Source organism: Triticum aestivum, chromosome 5A, assembly GCF_018294505.1.
Source record: "Triticum aestivum cultivar Chinese Spring chromosome 5A, IWGSC CS RefSeq v2.1, whole genome shotgun sequence".
Taxonomy (NCBI): Eukaryota; Viridiplantae; Streptophyta; class Magnoliopsida; order Poales; family Poaceae; genus Triticum; species Triticum aestivum.
The window spans coordinates 24,125,235-24,146,811 of record NC_057806.1 but is presented as its reverse complement, the minus strand read 5'-3'; the positions used below and the strand labels follow the sequence as shown (position 1 = coordinate 24,146,811).

Genomic DNA, 21,577 nt, shown 5'->3' with positions numbered 1-21,577 from the left:
CAGCTATCAATCAAATCTGGGTCATCTAATCAATCTAAAAGAAAGGTGTGTCATCAGATCAAAGTGCTAGGAAAAGTATGTCATATTATCAATTTGCTCCCATTTTGCCGACCCAAACGGACAAACTCACACAAGATTTATGTCTCCCGTTGGAGTTGGCCTAATTGCGTGCCAGGGAAAGTATGTTATATTATCAATTTGCTCCCATTTTGCCGACCCAAACGAACAAACTCACACAAGATTTATGTCTCCCGTTGGAGTTGGCCTAATTGCTTCTCATCCCCTGTTTCACCTACGTGACCTACCTTGCTCCTCTCGCCGTGCGCCCGATCTCCTCGTCCCGGGCGTTCAGTCGTCACATAGCGAGAGATCCCCAAATCTTGTGAACCCTAATTTTCCGCCCACACCATCCAATCTAGGGTTCGCCCAGTCGCTGCGCCTCGTCCCCCGATTTGGATATGGTGCCCCCCTCTCCGGGCGTCCGGAACTTTCGCTACGGGATGCCCCATCTGGACCGCGTTTCACGGTGCGTCCTGGCCTTGTGTAGATTCTTTCTTCTCCTCAGAACCCTGCAATGCATGCTGCTGGTCTAACACACAGAGAGCATGTGCTGCTTCTTCTTCTTCTTCTGTCTTTTTAATGAGTGTCAATCATTGATGTATGTAGTTTGTTTGTGATCTTTGGGTTGGGTGGGTGTATGTAGTATGTATGTATGTTAGCCGGCCGGTCTGCTCTTCGTACGAGTTCCTGGATTGTTAAATGCCTGGTTGAAATCGGGGGCTGAGCTCCTTAATTAAATCGGAAATAAGTAAATTAACCATGCTGCTGGAGATCTCTTGGCTCTGGATTGAGACTGACATGGATTACTGACCGGGTTCTAATATTGCTCTTTCGGTGCAGATCTGCTTATGCATCCATGGTCGTCATGGCAAGGAACATTGCAGTAAAAGGCGAGAATACATGGGGCAAGTCGAATTGGCTCTGCTGCCCCCCTTGTTGCAGTAACTATTTCTGCACCTCCACCTACGCCAATGGCGACCAATCTGCCATTGCCGAAGCCATGGATAGAGCAGAGATGAAGGGGCGGACCTCTTCTCGTGTATATACAGCCCACATCCTTAACAACACCACCCACCGGGACGGTTCTATATACAAGAAACACTCTGGTTTTCTAGGTTTATGGCCACTTACCCGACGTGATGAGAGTAAGTCATCATAATCTCTTCCCTATCATAATCTATAACATGGTTTGGTTGATCGATTAAAAATGCATTATCGTGTTTAAAAAAATTGCAATATATATATATAGATTGTTATAGAGAATATATGAATTAGCAAAAAAGTATTTACAGGTTGAATGTCTTATATAAAATTTCTAGATATTAATTTGTTTATATATCATGCATGGTTAAGGTCTTAACACTAGTTCTTTTGAACAAATCAACACTATTTTTAGTTACATAAATATGTGTCAGTTTTACTCATAAACCAACAAGCTCTGACTCATGAAGCTGAAAGTCACTATGCTTATTTTTATTATTTTCCCTAAATTAACACAAATATGTGTTGGCAAATCATAATTATAATTCTACTTCTCGTGAGAAATATTGTCTAATTCATTATTTGTTGAAATAAAATATTCGTAATTTTTTCATGAAGCACAACTCGAGCCAATGATGTCCTCGCAGCCCATGAATTGCTCCCCGAATCGGGAAAAATGTGATATACATTATGCAACTCATATGATGCAGATTTTCTCATTAAAATTGGCTAAAACTAGTACCAACGTCGGGTTGGTACAGCTATATGGATATATAGCAGTGCGGGATTATCATGATTCGTTGCTTAATTATGTTGTCAATAGTAGCAGAGATGATCCCATCATTGTTGAACAGGTGCACATCTTTACATATATGCAATTATATTTAGTATTGGATTCATTTAATAATAAAGCTCAATCTCGGTGTTTTATGCATAAAGCTAACTGATTGAGATATAAATATTTGTATGTCATACTATAACCATGTAATTGGTGTTTAAGAGTCAAAGACTAGTGGTCATAAGTTTGGTTGTTGACTTGATATCTTGACTCGACTGGTTGGCACATCAAGCGACTAATGGACTAGTTGCTGATTAACCTCGACTAGTCTTGCCCTTTAAGTGGATTGGTTCAAAATTAGCCCACGGGTTTCTTTTTAAAAATAGGCCATTGCCAGGTTGAATAAAAGTAGACCTAAGTTCATTCGTTGAACGGTAGTCTCTTTGATGGACCCACACACATTCCCATCTCAAGTCGTCTCGTAGGTGTTGCTAACCTCATCCTTATGCTGACTGTTTTGTCGATCCCTCTGCCTATGAGTATGATTAAGGCTGCACCAAGCAACGTTTCTACTCTTTTTCACTGCCCAACATTACCGCGTACCGCATTGGCTGCATACCTTGCCACCTAGTCGGCAGACAACATGGCACGTGTGCGACCACATCCGCTTGTTCGCACCGAACGCGTCGTGCTTGCAGATCCTCAGCACGCCCCTACTACATTGCCAGCATGGCATGGCATACTGTCTTAATGTCTTACACACTTTTCATCCATATCTGTCCCAACAAAATGTAGAGCCTGTGTTAGCGCTCTCTCCTTGACGGTTGACGCAGACTTGGACACACATGTCTCCGTCTTGTCCTACGGTCTCTGTAGCTATAACTCATCAACTTCTCGAGAACACTAAGGTTCGGTCCCATTGGCCAGCCAAGGAAGATCAAGAGGATTTTACTTGCTGTCGAACCCTCACTTCCGTTACCTTTACCTAAAGTAGACATGATTGACATTCGTGCTGCTTATGGATTATAATTTATTTGAGTGATCTATCAGTGAGTTATAGGTTTTTAAAGTAAAATCAACCGGCATAATTCTGGAAGCTTACTTCATGTAAGGCAATTACTTAGTACAATAATTTATTTTCTTTCCTTCAATGCATATGAGGGTTCATACCATGAATTATCCAAACACACTAAATTTGTTAGCACATAAACTACAAATACCCTTCTCTCTTGTTGTCATAAGTGAAACAGTATTCTTCACTTTTATAGGGCCTCTTTGATAGGAAGGATTTCCAATAGGTTTTTGAAGGATTCTAGTCCGAGCGAAAATTCTTCCTACCTCAGGGTTGCAAATTATAGGATTTTTCTCTCTCTTAGGATTCATTTGCACTATAATTCATTAAAAATCTATCCACTCCAACATTTTAGGAAAAAAAATTATGCCTTTCCTGTCCACAATCAAACATTCTTTCAGTCCTCTTATACTGAAGATGGCACAACACTGTAATTTGTGCTTTGGTGTTACCACATTTTGGGAATCCTGCAATCAAACAGGTCAAACATTTGAGGTGGCTGTACTTTGATGATCTCATTTGTATCAGTGTATGGATTCGTTTATGCAAATGCATGTTATATAATGATGGGGTTGACCTTGCATATATTAGGCAAGTTTGTGGTTAATTATCTTGGCATGATTTAGTTGTGTTATATATGCAACTGAATTATATTTGTTGACAAAATATCTCAAATTGTTTTGTTTTCGAGGGTTTAGATTTTATGCTATCATTTATCTTAGATCTGTTGTTTGGCTAGAAAGAAAAGTGACATTTCTTACTTTACATGAGGAGCTACTAAATAATAATAGTTTTGCAGGTTCTGTTATTGGGATGACTGGCCCTAAGCGATACATCGCAACGCTAGCCCCTGTTCTAGTTGAGTTTGACATGAGGATCAAGAAAGGAGAGCAAGAAGAGGATGATCTACAACTAATTGATGGTGCAATAGAGTACGGCAATCTATGCACATCTGAATACCCATTCACAGATCGTATTAATGGCGATTGCGGCACGGTTGACATTACTTTAGCCCTCGTTCGTTGGGCATTTGAGGCCACAATAGATGTTACCGTATCAAAAGTGCAGAGTAGATTCGATTTATCTCTCAGTTCGTTTGTTTTTATTATCGATGGGTTACATGAGATTAAGCTCTTTCATGGCAGTATTGGTGAGTCGTGTGGCTTAAGAAGACATGTGATTGCTGTAAAGGAGGATACTTGGATGCATTTGAAGTTCAAGGTAGGTCAGAGAAGTTGTAAAAATGATGGTGATCTTGATCGCCATTGTTCCTTCAAAGCAAAAAAACATGGGTACGATTGTCAACAAATCATGCTTGAGCTTGCCTCTATCTCAGTGAAGGTGACCTGGTCGAATGTGCGAACGGCTCAGAATTATAAGTCAACAACCGGGCAGTAATTACATCAAGGACTTAACCAGGAAAGAAATGAACAAGTGCGGATGTAAAGCACTCTTTTTCATATTTGAACTTTAGTTGTGTTATTTGATCTTGCACCGTTTATTTCTTATTTCTTAGGCACTGGAATGCAGCGATTTGATAACTTTGACTGATTTGCTGGAACAAATGCTAGAAAGTGGGACTGTCATATGAAAAGTACTCCCTCCGATCCAAAACAAGTGTTGTGGTTCTAATTTAGAGATATGAAAGAAAATCTGAAGACCTTGTAGGACAAGGAAAAAAAGTCGTCTATAATTCCAACCAAGCTTTTAGTTCGATACATATATACGACAAAACCCACAAAATTCAGAGGTTCGGTGAAGATCTAATCATCATTTTACCAATGAATGTGGGCCATGAGTATGAATCTGTAGCTATAAATGTTGAGTTGGTCCTTAAAAGTACGCCCTCCGTTCTCAAATGTAAGTCATTTTAGAGATTCCAACAAGTGAATACATACGGAGCAAAATGAATGAATCTATACTCTAAAATATGCCCTACATACATCTGTATGTTGTAGTCCATTTGAAATGTCTAAAATCACTTATATTTAGGAACGAAGGAAGTATGGTGAATGTTAAATATGTTAACCTCTGCAACCTTATGGTGCTTTTGGAATTGTCGGAATGAACTCTGTTTCCAGGGTCACACCCTTGGAAAAGCCTACTGGATGTGTATGGGACAAGCTGGCTTGGACCGCACATGGTTGGTAGGTTTAATCTGCAGGCAAACACAAAAGTAACTGCTGCTGCAAGACATCAGAGATCAGACGCATGGAGCACAAGCCATCCGAGCTCCTCCGCGTCGCTTGTTACTGAAGCCTGGGGAGGCTGGGACTTGACACTGTAACCGGAAGAACTGAAACGCCATCTTGCCATGTCCGGATCAACTACAAAGTTTTCCTTTGCCATACAGGGGTAGGCCTCTCTTGCCAAGCTGAAGCCAAGTCTTCTCACTTTATTTATTTTTGTTGGGTCACTTTTATCACATGTCCATGGTGAATCCTATACAGAATATAGATAGATCTCTCCTCCTCCCCTCCGTATGAGAGGCACCAAGGCGGTGATCCTTAAGATTGACTTTGAGAAGGCCTACGATTTGGTTAGTTGAATTTTTTTGCGGCAGGTCCTGCTGGCAAAAGGGTTTGATGGGGCATACGTGCACAGGATTATGTAGTTGGTGACGGGCGGTCACACTGCGGTCTCGGTTAATGGCAGGGTTAGTAATTTTTTCAACAACGGTAGGGGGCTCAGGCAAGGAGACCTGGCTTCCCCTCTTCTGTTTAATTTCATCGCAGATGACTTATCCAATATCCCGTCGAGGGCTGCCGCGGCCGGGCACATTCCCCCCGTTAGCTCTCACTTTGTTCCTGAGGGGATCACTCACCTTCAATGCGCAGATGGCACGATTATCATGGTCGAACTCAACAATGAGTGTATCGCTCACCTTAAGTTTTTGCTGCTCTGCTTTGAAGCCCTGTCAGGGCTTAAGATCAACTTTGCTAAGAGCGAAGTTATTGTGACAGGGGTGTCGGAAGCCGAGGCCCTGCGGGTCTCTCATCTGCTTAACTGTTCTTTGGGCTCCTTTCCTCTCAAATATCTTGGCCTCCCTATCTCTCAGGAGAAACTTCTTGCTAGAGACTTCGCTCCTACGGTAACTAAAGTGGGCAATCGAGTTATGCCTTGGAGGGGCAGATATAATACCCAAGATAGCAAGGTTGCCCTTATTAATGCTTGCCTCTTGTCCCTCCCCATGTTCTTGATGTGCTTTTACCTTCTCTCTGCTGGTACGCACGCGGGGTTTGATAAGCACAGGGGTGCGTTCTATTGGAATGTGGTGGATAATAAACACAAATATAGGCTGGTTAAATGGAAACACATGTCAGACCCAAGAACCTTGGGAGGTTGGGCATTATCGATACTGTGACTATGAACAAGTGCCTTATCATCAAATGATGGTGGAAGATCATGACTATCTCGAAGAACCCGCTCTGGCTCAATATTCTTAAGGCCAAATACTACCCTAACTCTAGTCCTATGTTTGCCTCCTCATCGGGTGGACTCAATTTTGGAAAGACCTTGTCAAAGTCCGGCCGGTGTTTAAATCTCTTGTTAAATTTGTGGTTGGGAATGGTAAGTCCACTCGCTCTTGGCTTGATTGGTGGTGCGGTACCTTCCCCCTAGCGGTTTCCTTTCCGGTTCTTTTCTCCTATTGCCCGGATCTGGAGATCTCTATCTCTGAGTTCTCTGGTAATAATTGGGACTTGGCCCTTCGTCGCTCTCTCTCTCTCCTGAAGAGTTGGATGACTGGCAGCATCTTGTTGCCTGCATCCCTGTGCTCTCGGAGGGGGAGGACTCGGTGGTTTGGCCCCACTCTGCCTCCGAACATTTTTCTGTTAAGTCTCTATACGCTAAGCTTATTTCTGGCACTCCTACTAGCAAGTTCAAGCTGATTTGGCGGGCCCATATTCCTCCTATGGTCAAGATATTTCTGTGGCAAGCCTATAGAGGGCGGTTGTCTACGGCTGATCAAATTCGTAAACGTAATGGACCTGGGTCCGGCAGGTGTGCGCTGTGTGGTGAGATGGAGGACACGGATCACATCTTTTTCAAATGTGCTTTGGCAAAGCTCGTCTAGTGTTGTATCAGGTCCTGGCTCCACGTGACTTGGAATCCTTCCTCCTTCTCCGACCTCAGGAACCTTGCTTCTGGTCTAGTTGGGGCCTTTAAACGATTGTTCTAGGTGGGATTCCCGGCTATTTGCTGGGCGTTGTGGACTATTAGGAACAAGTTCACTATCAAGCATATTTTTCATGCTAAACCTGCCGATTGCTTATTTAAAACCTGCCTATTCCTGCAGCAGTGGAGATTATTGACTAAGGAGGCCGACCGTGAGGCTTTTGACTTGATGACTGTCAAGATTCGAGCCACTGCTACTTCACTTTCGCAGCATCAGTTAGGCGGCTACAGGAACTTGGTGGTCCCTTTTGTCGTGCTCTGTCTTAATCTCTCTGCTTGCATGCCGGTTGTTGGCCTGAGTGCCATGTACTTCTTGCCTTGCAGTACTCTTTGTGTTGTTGCTACTCTTATGTCCGGTTGTCTGTCTTGTGGTGAACACTGCCTGGTGGCTTTATTTATAAAGTCGGGCTGATGCCTTCTCTCTAAAAATTCTATACAGCCTTTATTGTGTCATACAGTTGCCCAAAAGCACAAGGATACACGTCCTCGGCTGGTTTATCGGTTTTCAACCAATTTTCTCTGGTTTTTCTCATCGGTATTTGCCTTTTGCATGGTCTTTTTCTTATTTTTTTCTTCTAATTTCTGCTTTTTCTTTAGTTTTTTCCTGTTCTATTTGCTTATCCAGTTTCCTACGGTTTTTTGGTTTGGTTTCTTTGGGCGCGGACGTGTGGCACTCGGGTGTAGGTGCACATGACACAACCGTCCTGTCCAGCTGGACCGAGGCCGCGCCGGCCTGCTCCTGGCTCGGGGTGTCCTGCGGCGCTGCCGGACACGTCCTTTCGCTCAGGCTCGTGGGCCTCGGCCTCGCCGGCACGCTCGACAAGCTTGACTTCACGGCCCTCCCGGATCTGGCCACGCTCGACCTCAACGACAACAACCTCTTTGGCGCCATCCCGGCGAGCCTCTCGTGCCTCCGCTCCCTGGCCACGCTCGACCTCGGCAGCAACGGGTTCGACGGCTCCATCCCGCCGCAGCTCGGCGACCTCTCCGGCCTCATGGACCTCCGGCTCTACAACAACAACCTCGCCGATGCCATCCCCCACCAGCTCAGCAGGCTCCCCAGGGTCAAGCATTTCGACCGGACGTGGATTTTTAGAACATCTGCACCCGGGTCCTGCTATCCTGGCTGTCCAATATTGCTTTAAGATATGTGCAACACAACTGGCTTCCTATATGAAATTTTCTCTTTTTTGCTTCTCTCACATAGAACATGTCTTGAAGTTCAAACCTTTGCAGCGCGACAAAGCTTTCTATCTAGAATCTAGGATAAATCTTTCAGAATTTTTTATCAAACATAAATATACAAAATATGTTTTTTAATGTAGAAAATCATAATTTATATATTTATATTTGACCAAAAAATCTGAAACATTTATCCTAAATTCTAGATAGAAAACTTTGCAACGCTGCAAAGGTTTGAACTTCAAAACATGTTTTATGCGAGAGAAACAAAAAAGAGAAATGTGTTTGCACGAATCGCGATGCACAGAATGGATGGCTAGATAGGGAGGACCTGGGTGCAGGTGTTCTATTATATGTTATGGCATTTCGACCTGGGCTCCAATTTCCTCACCGGCCCGGACTACAGCAGGTTCTCGCCGATGCCCACCGTCAACTTCATGTCGCTCTACCTCAACTACCTCATGTTGGAAATATGCCCTAGAGGCAATACTAAAATGGTTATTATTATATTTCCTTGTTCATGATAATTTTCTATTGTTCATGCTATAATTGTGTTATCCAGAAATCGTAATACATGTGTGAATACATAGACCACAACATGTCCCTAGTGAGCCTCTAGTTGACTGGCTCGTTGATCAATAGATGGTTACGGTTTCCTGACCATGGACATTGGATGTCATTGATAACGGGATCACATCATTAGGAGAATGATGTGATGGACAAGACCCAATCCTAAGCATAGCGCAAGATCGTGTAGTTCGTCTGCTAGAGCTTTTCTAATGTCAAGTATCTTTTCCTTAGACCATGAGATTGTGCAACTCCCGGATACTGTAGGAATACTTTGGGTGTGCCAAACGTCACAACGTAACTGAGTGACTATAAAGGTGCACTACGGGTATCTCCGAAAGTGTCTGTTGGGTTGGCACGAATCGAGACTGGGATTTGTCACTCCGTATGACGGAGAGGTATCTCTGGGCCCACTCGGTAAGACATCATCGTAATGAGCTCAATGTGACTAAGGGTTGGTCACGGGATGATGTGTTATGGAATGAGTAAAGTGACTTGCCGGTAACGAGATTGAACGAGGTATTGAGATACCGACGATCGAATCTCGGGCAAGTAACGTACCGATTGACAAAGGGAATTGTATACGGGATTGCTTGAATCCTCGACATCGTGGTTCATCCGATGAGATCATCGTGGAACATGTGGGAGCCAACATGGGTATCCAGATCCCGCTGTTGGTTATTGGCCGGAGAGTTGTCTCGGTCATGTCTGCATGGTTCCCGAACCCGTAGGGTCTACACACTTAAGGTTCGATGACGCTAGGGTTATTAGGAAGACTTGTATGTGATTACCGAATGTTGTTCGGAGTCCCGGATGAGATCCCGGACGTCACGAGGAGTTCCGGAATGGTCCGGAGGTGAAGATTTATATATAGGAAGTTGTCATACGGTCACCGGAAAGGTTCGGGGGCATATCGGTATTGTACCGGGGCCACCGGAGGGGTTCCGGGGGTCCACCGGGAGGGGCCACCTCTCTCGGAGGGCCTCATGGGCCATAGAGAAAAGAGAACCAGCCCCAAGTGGGCTGGGCGCATCCCCCCCCCCTTGGGCCCATGCGCCTAGGGTTGGGGGGGGAAACCCTAGAGGGGGCGCCCCCTTGCTTGGGGGGCAAGCCACCCCCTTGGCCGCCGCCCCCCTCTAGATCTCATCTAGAGGGGGCCGGCCCCCTTCCTCCTTCCCCTATAAATAGAGGGGCAAGGGGAGGGCTGCACACCACATCAAAGGCGCAGCCCCTCCCCTCCCCAACACCTCTCCTCCTCCGTTAAGAGCTTGGCGAAGCCCTGCCGGAGTACTGCCGTTCCACCACCACCACGCCGTCGTGCTGCTGTTGGAGCTCTCTTCCTCAACCTCTCCCTCCTCCTTGCTGGATCAAGGCGCGGGAGACGTCTCCGCTCCGTACGTGTGTTGAACGCGGAGGTGCCGTCCGTTCGGCGCTAGGATCATCGGTGATTTGGATCACGTCGAGTACGACTCCATCAACCCCGTTCTCTTGAACGCTTCCGCTCGCGATCTACAAGGGTATGTAGATGCACTCCTCTCCCTCTCGTTGCTAGATGACTCCATAGATTGATCTTGGTGATGCGTAGAAAATTTTAAATTTCTGCTACGATCCCCAACAGTGGCATCATGAGCTAGGTCTATGCGTAGTTTCTATGCACGAGTAGAACACAAGTTGTTGTGGGCGTCGATTTTGTCAATTTACTAGCCGTTACTAGTCTTATCTTGATTCAGCGACATCGTGGGATGAAGCGGCCCGGACCGACCTTACACGTACGCTTACGTGAGACTGGTTCCACCGACTGACATGCACTAGTTGCATAAGGTGGCTAGCGGGTGTCTGTCTCTCCCACTTTAGTCGGATCGGATTCGATGAAAAGGGTCCTTATGAAGGGTAAATAGAAATTGGCATATCACGTTGTGGTTTTGGCGTAGGTAAGAAACGTTCTTGCTAGAAACCTATAGCAGCCACGTAAAACTTGCAACAACAATTAGAGGACGTCTAACTTGTTTTTGCAGCATATGCCGTGTGATGTGATATGGCCAAAAGGATGTGATGAATGATATATGTGATGTATGAGATTGATCATGTTCTTGTAATAGGAATCACGACTTGCATGTCGATGAGTATGACAACCGGCAGGAGCCATAGGAGTTGTCTTAATTTATTTATGACCTGCGTGTCAACATAAACGTCATGTAATTACTTTACTTTATCGCTAACCGTTAGCCATAGTAGTAGAAGTAATAGTTGGCGAGACAACTTCATGAAGACACGATGATGGAGATCATGATGATGGAGGTCATGGTGTCATGCCGGTGACGATGATGATCATGGCGCCCCGAAGATGGAGATCAAAAGGAGCAAAATGATATTGGCCATATCATGTCACTATTTGATTGCATGTGATGTTTATCATGTTTTACATCTTATTTGCTTAGAACGACGGTAGCATAAATAAGATGATCCCTCGCAATAATTTCAAGAAAGTGTTCCCCCTAACTGTGCACCGTTGCTAAGGTCCGTTGTTCCGAAGCACCACGTGATGATCGGGTGTGATAGGTTCTAACGTTCGCATACAACGGGTGTAAGCCAGATTTACACACGCAATACACTTAGGTTGACTTGACGAGCCTAGCATGTACAGACATGGCCTCGGAACACGGAAGACCGAAAGGTCGAACATGAGTCGTATAGAAGATACGATCAACATGAAAATGTTCACCGATGATGACTAGTCCGTCTCACGTGATGATCGGACACGGCCTAGTTGACTCGGATCATGTATCACTTAGATGACTAGAGGGATGTCTATCTGAGTGGGAGTTCATTAAATAATTTGATTAGATGAACTTAATTATCATGAACATAGTCTAAAAATCTTTGCAATATGTCTTGTAGATCAAATGGCCCACGCTAATGTTGCCCTCAACTTCAACGCGTTCCTAGAGAAAACCAAGCTGAAAGACGATGGCAGCAACTACACGGACTGGGTCCGTAACCTGAGGATTATCCTCATAGCTGCCAGGAAAGCATATGTCCTTGATGCACCGCTAGGTGAAGCACCTGTTTTCCCTGCAGAACAAGACGTTATGAACGCTTGGCAGACGCGTAGTGATGATTACTCCCTGGTTCAGTGCGGCATGCTTTACAGCTTAGAACCGGGGCTCCAAAAGCGTTTTGAGCAACACGGAGCATATGAGATGTTCCAAGAGCTGAAAATGGTTTTCCAAGCTCATGCCCGGGTCGAGAGATATGAAGTCTCCGACAAGTTCTACAGTTGTAAGATGGAGGAGAATAGTTCCGTCAGCGAGCACATACTCAAAATGTCTGGGTTGCACAACCGCTTGTCTCAGCTGGGAGTTAATCTCCCGGATGATGCGGTCGTTGACAGAATCCTTCAGTCGCTCCCACCTAGCTACAAGAGCTTTGTGATGAACTTCAATATGCAGGGGATGGAAAAGACCATTCCCGAGGTATATTCAATGCTGAAATCAGCGGAGGTGGAAATCAAAAAGGAACATCAAGTGTTGATGGTGAATAAAACCACTAAGTTCAAGAAAGGCAAGGGTAAAAAGAACTTCAAGAAGGACGGCAAGGGAGTTGCCGCGCCCGGTAAGCAAGCTGCCGGGAAGAAGCCAAAGAATGGACCCAAGCCTGAGACTGAGTGCTTTTATTGCAAGGGAAACGGTCACTGGAAGCGGAACTGCCCCAAGTACTTAGCGGATAAGAAGGCCGGCAATACCAAAGGTATATGTGATATACATGTTATTGATGTGTACCTAACCAGCGCTCGTAGTAGCTCCTGGGTATTTGATACCGGTGCAGTTGCTCATATTTGTAACTCAAAACAGGAACTGCGGAATAAACGGAGACTGGCGAAGGACGAGGTGACGATGCGCGTCGGGAATGGTTCCAAGGTCGATGTGATCGCCGTCGGCACGCTACCTCTACATTTACCTACGGGATTAGTTTTAAACCTCAATAATTGTTATTTAGTACCAGCTTTGAGCATGAACATTGTATCTGGATCTCGTTTAATGCGAGATGGCTACTCATTTAAATCTGAGAATAATGGTTGTTCTATTTATATGAGAGACATGTTTTATGGTCATGCCCCGCTGGTCAATGGTTTATTCTTATTTAATCTCGAACGTGATGTTACACATATTCATAGTGTGAATGCCAAAAGGTGTAAGGTTGATAATGATAGTCCCACATACTTGTGGCAGTGCCGCCTTGGTCACATTGGTGTCAAACGCATGAAGAAACTCCATGCAGATGGACTTTTGGAGTCTCTTGATTATGACTCATTTGACACGTGCGAACCATGCCTCATGGGTAAAATGACCAAGACTCCATTCTCCGGAACAATGGAGCGAGCAACCAACTTATTGGAAATCATACATACTGATGTGTGCGATCCAATGAGTGTAGAGGCTCGCGGTGGCTATCGTTATGTTCTCACCCTCACTGATGACTTGAGTAGATATGGGTATGTCTACTTAATGAAACACAAGTCTAAGACCTTTGAAAAGTTCAAGGAATTTCAGAGTAAGGTTGAGAATCAATGTGACAGAAAAATCAAGTTCTTACGATCAGATCGTGGGGGAGAATATTCGAGTCACAAATTTGGCACACACTTAAGGAAATGTGGAATAGTTTCACAACTCATGCCGCCTGGAACACCACAGCGTAATAGTGTGTCCGAACGTCGTAATCGCACCCTATTGGATATGGTGCGATCTATGATGTCTCTTACTGATCTACCGCTATCATTTTGGGGTTATGCTATAGAGACTGCCGCATTCACTTTAAATAGGGCTCCGTCGAAATCCGTTGAGACGACACCGTATGAATTGTGGTTTGGTAAGAAACCTAAGCTGTCGTTTCTGAAAGTTTGGGGATGCGATGCTTATGTCAAGAAACTTCAACCTGAAAAGCTCGAACCCAAATCGGAAAAATGCGTCTTCATAGGATACCCTAAAGAAACTATTGGGTATACCTTCTACCTCAGATCTGAAGGCAAGATCTTTGTTGCCAAGAATGGATCCTTTCTAGAGAAAGAGTTTCTCTCGAAAGAAGTAAGTGGGAGGAAAGTAGAACTTGATGAAGTATTGCCTCTTGAACCGGAGAGTGGCGCAGCTCAAGAAAATGTTTCTGAGGTGCCTGCACCAACTAGAGAGGAAGTTAATGATGATGATCATGAAACTTCAGATCAAGTTGCTACTGAACTTCGTAGGTCCACAAGGACACGTTCCGCACCAGAGTGGTACGGCAACCCTGTCCTGGAAATCATGTTGTTAGACAATGGTGAACCTTCGAACTATGAAGAAGCAATGGCGGGCCCAGATTCCGACAAATGGCTGGAAGCCATGAAATCCGAGATAGGATCCATGTATGAAAACGAAGTATGGACTTTGACTGACTTGCCCGATGATCGGCGAGCCATAGAAAATAAATGGATCTTTAAGAAGAAGACAGACGCGGATGGTAATGTGACCATCTATAAGGCTCGGCTTGTCGCTAAGGGTTATCGACAAGTTCAAGGGGTTGACTACGATGAGACTTTCTCACCCGTAGCGAAGCTGAAGTCCGTCCGAATCATGTTAGCAATTGCCGCATTCTATGATTATGAGATATGGCAAATGGACGTCAAAACGGCATTCCTTAATGGTTTCCTTAAGGAAGAATTGTATATGATGCAGCCGGAAGGTTTTGTCGATCCTAAGAATGCTGACAAGGTGTGCAAGCTCCAACGCTCAATCTATGGGCTGGTGCAAGCATCTCGGAGTTGGAACATTCGATTTGATGAGATGATCAAAGCGTTTGGGTTTACGCAGACTTATGGAGAAGCCTGTGTTTACAAGAAAGTGAGTGGGAGCTCTGTAGCATTTCTCATATTATATGTGGATGACATACTATTGATGGGAAATGATATAGAATTCTTGGAAAGCATAAAGGCCTACTTGAACAAGTGTTTTTCAATGAAGGACTTCGGAGAAGCTGCTTATATATTAGGCATCAAGATCTATAGAGATAGATCGAGACGCCTCATTGGTCTTTCACAAAGTATGTACCTTGACAAGATATTGAAGAAGTTCAATATGGATCAGTCCAAGAAGGGGTTCTTGCCTGTATTGCAAGGTATGAGATTGAGCACGGCTCAATGCCCGACCACGGCAGAAGATAGAGAAAAGATGAGTGTCGTCCCCTATGCCTCGGCCATAGGGTCTATCATGTATGCCATGCTGTGTACCAGACCTGATGTAAACCTTGTCGTAAGTTTGGTAGGAAGGTACCAAAGTAATCCCGGCGTGGAACACTGGCAGCGGTCAAGAATATCCTGAAGTACCTGAAGAGGACTAAGGATATGTTTCTCGTTTATGGAGGTGACGAAGAGCTCGTCGTAAAGGGTTACGTCGATGCTAGCTTCGACACAGATCTGGATGACTCTAAGTCACAAACCGGATACGTGTATATTTTGAATGGTGGGGCAGTCAGCTGGTGCAGTTGCAAGCAAAGCGTCGTGGCGGGATCTACATGTGAAGCGGAGTACATGGCAGCCTCGGAGGCAGCACAAGAAGCAATCTGGATAAAGGAGTTCATTACCGACCTAGGAGTTATTCCCAATGCGTCGGGCCCGATGACTCTCTTCTGTGACAACACTGGAGCTATTGCCCTTGCCAAGGAGCCCAGGTTTCACAGGAAGACCAGGCATATCAAGCGTCGCTTCAACTCCATTCGTGAAAATGTTCAAAATGGAGACATAGATATTTGTAAAGTGCATACGGACCTGAATGTCGCAGATCCGTTGACTAAACCTCTTCCTCGAGCAAAACATGATCAACACCAGAACTCTATGGGTGTTCGATTCATCACAATGTAACTAGATTATTGACTCTAGTGCAAGTGGGAGACTGTTGGAAATATGCCCTAGAGGCAATAATAAAATGGTTATTATTATATTTCCTTGTTCATGATAATTGTCTATTGTTCATGCTATAATTGTGTTATCCGGAAATCGTAATACATGTGTGAATACATAGACCACAACATGTCCCTAGTGAGCCTCTAGTTGACTAGCTCGTTGATCAATAGATGGTTACGGTTTCCTGACCATGGACATTGGATGTCATTGATAACGGGATCACATCATTAGGAGAATGATGTGATGGACAAGACCCAATCCTAAGCATAGCGCAAGATCGTGTAGTTCGTCTGCTAAAGCTTTTCTAATGTCAAGTATCTTTTCCTTAGACCATGAGATTGTGCAACTCCCGGATACTGTAGGAATACTTTGGGTGTGCCAAACGTCACAACGTAACTGGGTGACTATAAAGGTGCACTACGGGTATCTCCGAAAGTGTCTGTTGGGTTGGCACGAATCGAGACTGGGATTTGTCACTCCGTATGACGGAGAGGTATCTCTGGGCCCACTCGGTAAGACATCATCGTAATGAGCTCAATGTGACTAAGGGTTGGTCACGGGATGATGTGTTACGGAACGAGTAAAGTGACTTGCCGGTAATGAGATTGAACGAGGTATTGGGATACCCACGATCGAATCTCGGGCAAGTAACGTACCGATGGACAAAAGGGAATTGTATACGGGATTGCTTGAATCCTCGACATCGTGGTTCATCCTATGAGATCATCGTGGAACATGTGGGAGCCAACATGGGTATCTAGATTCCGCTGTTGGTTATTGGCCAGAGAGTTGTCTTGGTCATGTCTGCATGGTTCCCGAACCCGTAGGGTCTACACACTTAAGGTTCGATGACGCTAGGGTTTCTAGGAAGACTTGTATGTGATTACCGAATGTTGTTCGGAGTCCCGGATGAGATCCCGGACGTCACGAGGAGTTCCGGAATGGTCCAGAGGTGAAGATTTATATATAGAAAGTTGTCATACGATCACCGGAAAGGTTCGGGGGCATATCGGTATTATACCGGGGCCACCGGAGGGGTTCCGGGGGTCCACCGGGAGGGGCCACCTCTCTCGGAGGGCCTCATGGGCCGTAGAGGAAAGGAACCAGCCCCAAGTGGGCTGGGCGCACCCCCCTTGGGCCCATGCGCCTAGGGTTGGGGGGGGGGGGAACCCTAGAGGGGGCGCCCCCCTTGCTCGAGGGGCAAGCCACCCCCTTGGCCACCGCCCCCCTCTAGATCTCATCTAGAGGGGGCCAGCCCCCTTCCTCCTTCCCCTATAAATAGAGGGGCAAGGGGAGGGCTGCATACCACATCAAAGGCGCAGCCCCTCCCCTCCCCAACACCTCTCCTCCTCCGTTAAGAGCTTGGCAAGCCCTGCCGGAGTACTGCCGCTCCACCACCACCACGCCGTCGTGCTGCTATTGGAGCTCTCTTCCTCAACCTCTCCCTCCTCCTTGCTGGATCAAGGTGCGGGAGACATCTCCGCTCCGTACATGTGTTGAGCGTGGAGGTTCCGTCCGTTCGGCGCTAGGATCATCGGTGATTTGGATCACGTCGAGTACGACTCCATCAACCCCGTTCTCTTGAACGCTTCCGCTCGCGATCTACAAGGGTATGTAGATGCACTCCTGTCCCTCTTGTTGCTAGATGACTCTATAGATTGATCTTGGTGATGCGTAGAAAATTTTAAATTTCTGCTACGATCCTCAGCACCTCACCGACAGCTTCCCGGAATTCGTGCTCAAGAGCGGCAACGTCACCTACCTCGACCTGTCGGAGAACAATTTCTCAAGGCCATTACCGGACACGCTGCTGAAGAAGCTCCCCAGCCTCATGTACCTCAACTTGTCCGCCAATGCATTCTCCGGTCGGATACCAGTGTCGCTGTCGATGCTGAGGAAGCTCCGGGACCTGCAGATTGCGGCCAACAATCTGACTAGAGGCATCCCAGATTTCCTTGGGTCGATGTCCCAGCTAAGAGTTCTTGTACTCGGCGGCAACCTGTTTGGCGGTCCGATCCCGCCGGTTCTTGGCAGGCTCCAAATGCTACATCGCCTTGACCTGAGGAGTGCCATGTTGGTTTCCACAATTCCACCGCAGCTGGGCAACCTTGGTAATCTCAGTTTTGCGGACCTGTCCACGAACCAGCTCACCGGTGTACTACCACCAGAGTTGGCCGGGATGCACAAAATGCAGAAGTTTGGCATATCGTCGAACAAACTCGCTGGTCAGATCCCACCCGCTCTGTTCACGAGCTGGCCAGACCTCATAGGGTTCCAAGCGCAGAGTAACTCGTTCACTGGGAATATTTCGATGGAAATCGGCAAGGCAACCAAACTACAAGTCTTGCATCTCTTCAGCAACAACCTTACCGGCTTTATCTGGTAGAAATTGGCCAGTTGGTGAACCTGAGTCTATTGGACCTGTCTGTGAACTGGCTCACAGGGCCAATACCTCACTCGCTTGGGAACCTCAAGCAGCTCACGCGGCTGGCGCTGTTTTTTAATGAGCTCACTGGTGCCATCCCACCGGAGATAGGCGACATGACAACACTGTAAGTACTGGACGTCAACACCAACCGTTTGAAAGGCGAGCTGCCCACGGCCATCACATCACTCGGTAATCTCCAATACCTTACGCTGTTTGATAACAACTTCAGTGGTACTATACCACCGGACCTTTGGAAGGGGTTGAGCTTAACCGATGCCGCCTTCGGGAACAACATCTTCTCCGGTGAGCTGCCACAGAGCCTGTGCCACGGCCTCGCGCTGCAGAACTTCATGGCAAACCACAACAACTTCAGCGGCACCCTGCCGCCATGCCTGAAGAACTGCGCAGGCTTGTACCATGTGAGACTGGAGCAGAACCAATTCACCGGCGACATCTCAGAGGTGTTTGGCGTCCATCCCATCTTGGATTCCTTGGATGCCTCGAAGAATCAGCTGAGAGGGAAATTGTCGCCTCATTGGTCGCAGTGCACCAATCTTACAGTTCTATCCATGGACAACAACCTCATGTCTGGCAGTATCCCTGCAGCCTTGTGTTGATTGACCTCTCTCCGATCACTGGATCTATCAAATAACCAATTCACCGGGGAGCTCCCACCCTGCTGGTTGAAATTAAAGGCACTGGTGTTTATGGATGTGTCCAGCAATGGTCTGTGGGGTAACTTTCCTGCCTCAACGAGCTTGGATGACTTTCCTCTCCAATCACTTCATCTTGCTAACAATAGCTTCTCCGGAGAATTCCCATCTGTCATTGAGACTTGTTGCAGTATGCTCATCACATTAGATCTTGGGGACAACATGTTTGTTGGTGATATTCCGTCTTGTATTGGAACAAGTGTTCCTCTTCTAAGAGTTCTGACCCTCCCATGCATCCAACAAGTTCAGTGGTGTCATTCCGTCCGAGGTGTCCAAACTTTCTAATCTGCAAGTACTTGACATGTCCAAGAATAGCTTTACTGGATCGATCCCAGGAACGTTCAGCAACTTAACATCAATGATGAAACAACCAAAACAAGTTTTCTCCAGCAAAAAAGTAGAATCTTCTGGAAGGCATGATTTTGTCCAAGTGAGACGGATTTCCACATTTTCTTGGAGGATAGTGCTAGCCAATAACCCATCGCCGCTGGATAAGTACCGAGACAGAGTTAACATTTTCTGGAAGGGCCGTGAACAAACTTTCCAGAAAACAATCAGAATACCAGGTATCGATTTATCAAGCAATCTACTTACCGAGAACATCCCTGAGGAGCTAATATACCCTCAAGGTCTCCTATTCTTGAACTTGTCTAGAAATGATCTGTCAGGTAGTATTCCAGAAAGCATTAGCGGTTTGGAGCTATTGGAGTCCCTTGACCTCTCATGGAATGAACTTTCAGGTGCTATCCCTCCTACCATTTCAAAATTGAAGTCGCTTGGCGTGTTAAATCTGTCCAACAATCTCTTAAGGGGCGTCATACCCACTGGAAGTCAGATGCAGACATTTGTAGACGAATCAATTTATGGCAACAATCCGGGGCTTTGTGGCTTCCCGTTGAGCACAGCTTGTTCGGATGAGGGAACTGAAGACCACCAAGAACTTGGAGGAGATATGTGGTTGTGGTACTCTATAATCCTTGGCATCGTTTTCGGTTTTTGGTCCTGGTTTGGAGCTCTGTTTTTCCTCAGGCCATGGAGGTTTTCCTTCCTCCGATTTCTTGATAAGTTAGGCAGTAAGTGAGGTTCTTATATCCTCAGATGTATTTTTTTCTCTGCCAATATAAACTAAATAATTTCAAAGTTTTCTATACCTGTAGGAGCTTCATAAATTGTGGAATTACTTCCTTCCTTTGGTGAAGAAACTTCTAGTTTCTCAGCATCCAATGCTGGAGCCGTAGTCTCTTTCTGCATCTTTATGATTAGCAAGTCTGCCGACAAGAAGGCAACTTAGCATCTAGATTTTAACCATTTCCCTAACCATGTTCAAGAAACATAAAGGTTAGAGCATCCATACTGTAAATACACAAGGCAGCAGGACATAAAGCAAAAGATGAGCAACATCATATGAGTGGAATAAAAAAGATTTCGGAATACAGTATGATGAACAAAAAAATGTAGTGCTTGAACAACATCAGGCCTTTCAAATATCAATATACTAGAAACGGCTATAGGACTCAACTATTCAAAGTGCACTTTGACTAATAACAGGATTCTGTAAAAAAAACAGTCCATGGAGCAATGGAAGGTACTTAGGGAACATTGAAGATATTTCAGATTACCATCCCTACTTGTTCTTTCTGTCATTTGTCGTACACATGTAGCAGCAAAACAGTGGAGCAGCGAGATAACTTTCCTAATCTGTTTTTGGCCATGAATATATTTGTAGGTATCTAAATTAGCACTATCAAAATGATAGGCTTACATTTCTCAGCCAAAAAATGACTTCATATTTGTCATTTAGAAATTATAAATAGGACAAATGATTCTAGGGTAGGAAAAACTACAGAATTACAACATAGAGATGCGTGTGTTTGATAATAGACACAACATTACTTTGCCATTCTCATCTTGATTATGCCAGTCTCAGAATCTCCGCTCAACCAAGTCCAACTCAAAAACACGTGCCATTCGGAAAACGTCCGAGAACGAATATCAAGAATACGATCAAGCAGGTAATGTGCGCAAAGTGGTACTCGTTTCGGTTTCAAGCATGACAGTGCGTCATTAAAACAGACAGTGGCAAAGTACCAAACAACCCACAATGCACTGGGCGTTTTCATAGAACGGCAACCAACAAACAGACATCACATTTCCTGAACTCTGAACGGATGCTGCATGTATTTCCGTCATGCTTTAATGGAAAGGGGAATAGCTCGTTTTTTTAAAAGACATCTGGCTGAGCCTAGGACACGAACCTGGCACACTGAAACAGAATAGATGCATCATATTTCCTGATGAAAGAGAGCAATCAAGAGTTGATAATCCCATGCTACCAGACGAGAAACAAACCTTGAGGGCACATGTTTGGAAGGATAGCTAGCAGCTTAGCTGCTTAGGCAGGGGCTGATCTAGGCGGCGTGTCGGGTGCCCGGCTGTGCACCGGCAGTCCGGCACGCCCAGAAATCACGAAGGTACACCCCCACTAAGAGAATCGCTGGATGGAAACAACCTAGCTCATACCTCAAAGGAGACACAATGGCCTGAGACTGGGACGGAACAGGGACAGCAGGAACATGATGTCCCAGTGACGAAGAACGGGAACACGATGGCGGCGATGCACTTGGTTGCGGAGGAGGGAAACCGGCTAGGCGAGGCGGCTACCAGGAGTGCCAGGCTCTGTTCCTATCATTCC

General features: G+C 45.7%; 1 protein-coding gene and 1 pseudogene across 5 annotated transcripts; both read left to right on the top strand.

Annotated features, from left to right (window-relative positions):
- Positions 1–213: 213 nt before the first annotated feature.
- Positions 214–4,351, top strand: LOC123102081 (uncharacterized). 5 transcript variants are annotated; one of them, XR_006448743.1, is made up of 5 exons: positions 214–526; positions 901–1,205; positions 1,660–1,895; positions 3,691–3,823; positions 4,037–4,351. XR_006448743.1 is itself a non-coding variant. In XM_044523365.1 (4 exons), exons 1-4 carry the CDS (start codon positions 459–461, stop codon positions 3,706–3,708), a joined length of 627 nt encoding a protein of 208 aa, XP_044379300.1. In that variant the 5' UTR covers positions 214–458; the 3' UTR covers positions 3,709–4,351. The 5 variants fall into 5 exon arrangements, 3 of the variants coding, with proteins under 3 accessions (XP_044379300.1, XP_044379299.1, XP_044379298.1); XM_044523365.1 differs by having other exon boundaries at positions 3,691–4,351; XR_006448744.1 differs by having other exon boundaries at positions 215–526; positions 1,752–1,895; positions 3,691–4,351.
- A 680-nt stretch (positions 4,352–5,031) lies between these two features.
- On the top strand, positions 5,032–20,082 carry LOC123101157 (probable leucine-rich repeat receptor-like protein kinase At1g35710; annotated as a pseudogene).
- The last annotated feature ends 1,495 nt before the right edge of the window (positions 20,083–21,577 follow it).